The sequence below is a fragment of the Haliaeetus leucocephalus genome, unplaced genomic scaffold, assembly GCF_000737465.1.
Source record: "Haliaeetus leucocephalus isolate CR32 unplaced genomic scaffold, Haliaeetus_leucocephalus-4.0 Scaffold752, whole genome shotgun sequence".
Lineage (NCBI taxonomy): Eukaryota > Metazoa > Chordata > Aves > Accipitriformes > Accipitridae > Haliaeetus > Haliaeetus leucocephalus.
Genome location: NW_010973188.1, coordinates 4,006,029 through 4,013,191, shown reverse-complemented (window position 1 = coordinate 4,013,191; position 7,163 = coordinate 4,006,029). Strand labels below are relative to the sequence as shown.

General features: G+C 39.2%; 1 protein-coding gene across 2 annotated transcripts in view; it reads left to right on the top strand.

Moving 5' to 3' along the window:
- The first annotated feature begins 45 nt into the window (after window positions 1–45).
- The window catches only part of GPATCH11 (G patch domain containing 11), an 8,801-nt gene continuing 1,683 nt past the window's right edge, over window positions 46–7,163 (top strand). Inside the window, exons 1-9 of one of the 2 annotated variants that reach the window (XR_775253.1) lie at window positions 46–292; window positions 387–613; window positions 1,616–1,657; window positions 1,736–1,856; window positions 2,585–2,675; window positions 3,820–3,924; window positions 4,740–4,821; window positions 5,350–5,749; window positions 6,179–6,216. Coding sequence is in view for 1 of the 2 variants with exons in the window: in XM_010581218.1 (XP_010579520.1) it covers window positions 246–292; window positions 387–613; window positions 1,616–1,657; window positions 1,736–1,856; window positions 2,585–2,675; window positions 3,820–3,924; window positions 4,740–4,821; window positions 5,350–5,405 (771 nt within the window). In the remaining variant the exon portion in view is untranslated. Of the gene's footprint in view, window positions 293–386; window positions 614–1,615; window positions 1,658–1,735; window positions 1,857–2,584; window positions 2,676–3,819; window positions 3,925–4,739; window positions 4,822–5,349; window positions 5,750–6,178; window positions 6,217–7,163 lie in introns of those variants that run through there. The other variant, XM_010581218.1, reaches the window with a different exon arrangement.

Here is a 7,163-nt window from a genome sequence, read left to right as displayed (position 1 = left end):
GGGGGCGGCCCGGTCCGCCGCCGGGACCCGCCGCCGGGACCCGCCGCCGGGACCCGCCGCATTCACGGGTTTTCGTCCTTCAGCCGCCGGCCGCGTACCGAGGGCGGCAGGCCTGAGCGGCAACAGTTTCTGCGCTTGAAAGCGGGTTCTGCGTTTCGGGTAACCTGCAGAGAAATAAAACGCGTGATAAAGCGTGTTGGCTGTGTTTATAGGAGAGGGGTCGGAACAGGGCGTGCGTGCTAAACATGGAGGAAGATGAAGAGGAAGACTACATGTCTGATTTATTTATTAAGTAAGTAGGTGGCTCTTTTTTTTTTTGCCTCTTACGTGGTTGTAAACTGGGAAAAAAAAGAGTGCTAATATTTGCTGGAATTATTAACTCTTAGACAGGATGTAAGGCCAGGCTTGCCCATGATGAGGCGAATGAAGGAAACTATTCAGAAGGAAGAAAAGCAAAAAGAAGCCAATGAGAAGAACAGACAAAAGAGTATAAAAGAAGAAGAAAAAGAGAGACGCGACCTGGTATTGAAAAGTGCATTGGGCACTGAGAACAAAGGCTTTGCTTTGCTCCAGAAGATGGGCTACAAGAGCGGCCAGGCCCTTGGCAAAAGCGGTAAGCTTGTCGCTGTCTGGAAGTGTGTGCCTATATTCGTAGATCGTAGAATTATTTAGGTTGGAAAAGATCTTTAAGATTATCAAGTCCAGCCATCAACTAAACCGTGTCCCTAAGCACCGTATCTACAAGTCTTTTAAATGCATTCGGTGTACCTTTGCATTTTACAGACTATACCTGCCACTTCATTTGTAGACAGGGTCAGTAAATGCCTCCCTGAGAGCCCTAGCGTAACTGAACTGTGAATGTGTTTTGGCAGAACAAAAGATGAGAGCAAATCTCTAAAACTGAAATAAAAATGGTGTGGGCTATTGCGAGATGCAAGGGAAGCAGCAGTACTAGTACTTTCTGCTCAGTAAATGCACCTCCGTATGTGCATGCCTACAGGAATTGCATTACGGATCTTTTGATGGTCTTGCAAAGCTAATAGTGTTCCAAAAAAAGGAAACCCCTCTCTCCGAATTTATAGTTGGGTTCTGAAGAAGAAATGGTGCACGCTGGCCTACCCTTATGAAGCCTTAATAGATGAAGTAAAATCCGTAAAAAAAGGTATCGATAATTGCTGTGCCAGTTCAGCATGTCTCTAGCACACAATTAGCAAATGAACTGGCCCAGACAGATTCTTTTTCTTCTTCATCTTTGTCGAGCTGTGAGATTCTAGAATGAAAAATGCTACAGAAGGCTGTAACAAAGCAGTCTTCATCACGAGTATGTTACCCCTGTCAAGTCAACACCATTTCCTTTCAGTTGGGTAGTGTCCTAAAAAAGTATATAGCAATCCAGAAGACAAGCCAAAAAAGAGAGGGAGTTCCAGTTCAGCTGGGTCATTTGTACTGCACTAAATGTACATTGATGTGGGATTTTTCAACTTCCAAGGAACAAAATCACAAGAAAATGTACATATTTAATGGCAAAAAGCAGCTTGCTTACTTGAATATACTGCACAAATCATAGTTTTAGAAAGACCTGATTTCTTAAATTGACCTATTTTTTCCCTTACAGGAGAGGGTATTGTTGAACCTATTCCTCTGAACATAAAAAGAGGTTTGTGATATTTCCTAATTTACTTAGTTGCATATCAAGCTTCTCAACTGCTTACATTCATCTTTTGAACTTACATAGGCAGAAGTGGGCTTGGTCATGAGGAACTAAAAAAGCGAAAAGCTGAAGAAAAACTGGAAAACTATAGACAAAAACTCCATATGAAAAAACAAGCAAATGAACAAGCAGCAGATCAGTTCAGGTAAAATGATGTAACTGATATTCCAAGCAATATCTAAACAATGATTCTTTTTATGTTTTAAGTTTGGTTATTCTTTTAATGTGTTACTGTTTCTGAATGTTTTGACTGAGAGGTAAGAGTTGAAATACGGAGTAATTGTTTCTCAGTTCTAAAGCAAAAGCAGATGAACATTGTCATGATAAAAGCGTGTGCTGTATCATTTATTTTTGTAAATGTTAATAATGCAAACAATATACATACTAACTTTTCTTAAGTAATTTGCAGCTTTCTAAATCAGAGAACTATGTCATCTTTAGTGTAAAATCCACAGATAATCCTGGGCAATGTTGCTACAATGGTTTTAAAAATCAGGGTAAACTTGTTTAGGTTTTATTGGTTTTATTTTCTCCTGATTTACTTGTTATATGTGGAGAAGGAAAGCCTAGGAAAGGCTGTGTCTTTTGCAGATGTTTAGTTAACTGCTGTTTTGATGTCTTATGAAATCCTGATGAAGAAACAGCATTCAGAGTAGTGTGATCAAAAAAAAAAGCACTGTCTTGAAGGTATAATTCCTAAGAAGTATATGTGTGCTCCCACAGAAACATGTCAGAAGGATTTCTTAACTTCAGTGTTGTCCTGGGCTGAGAGAATTAGAATCTTATATTTTCTATTTTAGAAAAGCTGTACACTATAATGCATCTCACTGTTTGTCTACCTGCTTGTTTTATCCATCAACTTTTTCTTAACAGAATAAGATTCAAAAACAAACAAGAAGAACGCAAGATGGAAGGGGACCTCAGAAAAAGCCAGAGGGCCTGCCAGCAATTAGATATGCAAAAAGTGAGACCTGTATTTTGGGGGGTTGGAAGGAAGGCTACAAACAAAGTAATGATTCAATTCTTGGAAGTTCTCTGAAATTGTGGGGATTACTAGCCTTGATGTTTGGCAACACTTCAGTCCTCTTAAAATGATTCAAGATATATGCTTGCACTGTTAAAGTATTTGAAGGTGTACACCAACCTCATGGTAACTTATGTGAGGCCCTGTGTTAATTTGAGTCATCAGAGCTTACCTGGTTTTGCTCCTGCATTCTTGTGGTTACTTTTTAGCTGTTTGCATATCTTTCAGTAGACACTGTCAGGTTGTCCTAAATGATAGTGCTTTTTGCCTCAAGTGAGGGAGCAGCATCATCACAGAATGCCTGACATTGGAAGGGACTCTGAAGGTCATCTTGTCCAACCTTCCTGCTCAAGCAGGGGTACCTAAAGCAGGTTGTCCAGGACCATATCCAGACAGCTCTTGAGTATCTCCAAGGATGGGGATCATCATTGATGGAATCAACAGGTTCACCAAAGAAGGGTTTAAACAAAAAAACAAACCCCAAACAAAGTATCTTCCACCTGCAAGGAGTAACATGGGTAATAGCAGTCAACTACTATAGATTTTTGCCGCTTGAAAACTTCAGGTATTTTTCTTTTCTCTATTAACCTGTTAGACGTTAATACCACCCCACAAGTTCTACTGAGATTGTTTGATGCTCCTTAATCTGCTTCAAAGTTGGCTGAATTAGCTTAGATCATCTTTGTTGACTCTTCTTCCTTTAACTTTACCTGAGGTGGATTAGGAATCACTGTGTGATCTCTTGGTAAAATAACTTGGGGCAGTATGTCTTCAACTGATAAAAAGGGTATCTCTTCACAGCCTTGGTGTGAGATTATGTTGCTGTGTAGCCTTAAACATACTGAATATATATGGAATAGAACCTAATGTCAGCATGCATTTACTTGTTTCAAAAAAAGTGAATAATCCTTCTTGGGGACCACTGAACTTAGTTTCCCACTACAGCTTTAGTTATTCTTGGTTATACTACACAGGAAAGTTTTAAAACCTAACATCTCACCTATTAGAAATTGTTTCTATCCAGCATCTTACAAGAAAACCTACAAAGACAGATAATTTTCATTTAAATCCTTCATTATTTAAGGATATTGATGTTCCCAAGGAGACTTGGTTTTGGCTAGAACCTGAAGAGGAAGACAAGAAGGATGAGGAAGACGAGGAAGATGAATGCACAAGCTCAGACAGAAGCGTAAGCTCTGTAACTAAATTAATGGCTTGATTCAGAATTAAATTTAATATTCCTTTTAAAAGTATGTATGTATACATACACACATGTATAAAGGATATATGTATACCTGTCATTTTCCAAGCTGTAGTGAATGGCCTCTTAGCAATCTTAAAGCAGTGATTTTTATAGCAGTTACACCATAAAATATAAAACATTAAACCACTGATTATTGCTCATCTGTTTTGAAGCTGATCTTTGGAAAAAGTAGCCTAGAAATTAAATTCTAAACATTTTTGTGTCTTAGCCAAGATACGCAAGATCACATGTTTGATCAAAGTTATTTGCTTTTGAGTTTTAATTTGGGATGCCTCATCTCATGTCTGAGGCTGAATTTTAGAATCACTAAGTAATTTCTGAAAATGCTTCACAGATTATCTCAAGATGGACACTGAAAATTCACGTTTTTTTGAGAACTAGATTCCACAGCTGTTGTTAGCCTTATGTGTTTGTGTTGCAGAGATTAGGTGTGAAAAATTCCACTAAAAATATCATATACTTGAATTAAGGTAGCTAGGTAATATTTTTAGCTCTCTTTTCAGTACAGGTTGCTTAGCCGGAAAGAAGGATGAGCAAACAACAGCCATTAACTTGCCAGAGATCATGAATTCCTGTGCCCTATGCTACAAATTTGGGAAACTTCATGCCTTACTGAGCTACAGTATTGTGTAGTTTTTTCATAGCAAAAGGTTAAACAATCTATTTTAGCAAAGCTAGTAGCTCAAACTGTTTTATGTCACATGAGCCCCAGATCATTGCATACCTGTACATATCTCTAGGTATCAGAAAAGCTACACATCCTGACTGCCTATTTGAGAGAAGAACACTTCTACTGCATTTGGTGTGGAACAACCTATGAAGGTGAGAGTAAACCTGTCTTGTGTTTTACTTTGCTTATGCAGCTAGACTCAAACAGTACAATACATCCTTTATGTTTCTCTTACTACAGTCTGTTAGATCTACATAGCAAGTTTTCCTTCCAGGCTGCTGTTTTTGCACAAAATTTTGCACATTTTGATTATAAACCAATTTTTAGATGTTTACATGTACAAAAAAACCCCCAACAACCAACAATACTGGAATTTATTTGAAATGGTATTCGTATTAATTTTGTTTTGAGAAAACAAAATTCAGATATTAAAACTAGTACCATAAAAAGCTGTGAAAGGTTGCAGGTGTTTCTGAAACAGAACACTATCCAGTTTCACTGCACCAAAGTGGGTAGAATTGGTGTTCACTTTTTTAAAGCAAAGTTTGGAATTAATAACTTGCAAACCTTCTTGAATTCTATTTAATCTGCTTTACATGGATTCTTCAAATAATTCTAGCAACTTTTTTTTTCCCTCCTTTGACCTGGAATTACTCACTTTTTCTCTGCTTATGCTGTAGACTCTGAAGATTTATCTTCGAACTGCCCTGGAGACAGTGCTGCAGATCATGACTAGAGCCTTTCTAAAGGAAGGAGTCCTAGATAAGTATGTGTAGTTCATAACATCTTTTAGAAAGTTTGGAGCTGTGCCATACTGAAGAATTCATACCAAAGTATGCAGAAGAATAGTTATGTTGACAGGTTAAATTCACATTTCAAAGCATCTTATGGATCTTCTGCTTGATGCACAATTTAATAGGAATTAAAACTTTGCATTTATCATTGAACTACCATAATTGAGAGGCAGGTTAAGCCTTCCACAGTCTTTGGTTATGCCCTGCCCAACTGAACAAGAGCAGCTGATAATAAAATTCGAGTTTGAGTAAGGGAATAAATATTGGCTAGTTACCCTGTTGTATAATGTGTTGTTGTGGTTTCAGCCCAACAGCCGCTCGCTCACTCCTCCCACCCCCCTCCAGTGGGACAGGGAGGAGATGGAGGAGAGAGGAAAGAAAAAAAACTGGAACCTCGAGGGCTGAGATAAAGGCAGTTTACTGGGACAACACAAAAAAAAAGGTTACAGCAACAACAACGGTACTAATGAAAGAGTATACAAAAAGAGTGATGCACAGTGCAACTGCTCACCACCTGGAACCCGACACTCCGCCACTTGCCCCACCAAAAGTCGAGAGAACTCCCCCCAGCCCACTCCCCATTTATGTACTGAGCATGATGGCACATGGTATGGAATAGCTCCTTGGCTAGTTCAGGTCAGCTGCCCCGGCTATGTCCCTTACCTCCCAGGTTCCTGCAAAAATTAACTCTATCCATCCCAGCTGAACCCCGGACATGTGTTAAATGCTTTTTTTTCATCTTTACAGAGATGACTAAACATCAGACTTTTTTTCCTTACTATCTGAGGCTTGTTGGGTAAAAAAAGCTTGTGAACCATTACAGTGATGTTATTAGAACCAATATTCTGTTGCATGTAAAGGTGCATATTTTGCATAACTAAATAGAACCAGATTATGTTGTTGGTGGTTTTTTTAAATATTAAAAATACATTTTAATAGACCTTCTATTTTTAGGGAACAACAGTTGCTACTGTAAAAAGTCACTAATAGAAAGGTGCTGCTCAAGTATACAAATACTATGAAAAAAAGTATCAAAAACTACTGGGACAAGCTCAATATTACTTAACAGTAAGAAGATAATGGTATTACGGGTGCTTTGTCCAAGAACTGTAAAGAATATTCAGCCAAAGTTTGTCACATACGAATTTTCATAAGAGTAGTTTTATGGGGGAAAGGGGAGAGGAAGTAGAACTAGTGGTATTTTGTCTGTGTCAGGGTATCATTTCTCCCAGATCTTGACCACTGCAAAGAAATAAGTCCAGAATAGTGAAATGTTCTGTGTATCCCAGCCAGGGATCAGGTTAGGAAAGCTAAAGCCCCAATAGAATTAAATGTGGCCAGGGACAGCAAGAGCAACAAGAAACGCTTCTATAGGTATGTCGGTGATAAAGGGAAGACTAGGGAAAATGAGGGCCCTCTCCAGAAGGAAACAGGAGACCTGGTTACGGTTACCCAGGACATGGAGATGGCTAAGGTACTCAATGACTTTTTTGCCTCAGTCTTCACCAGCAAGTGCTCCAGCCACACTGCCCAAGTCGCAGAAGGCAAAGGCAGGGACTGGGAGAATGAATAACCGCCCACTGTAGGAGGAGATCAGGTTTGAGACCATCTAAGGAACCTGAAGGTCCATGAGTCCTTGGTACCTAATGGATGCATCCATAGGTCCTGAGGGAACTGGCGAATGAAGTGGCTAAGCCACT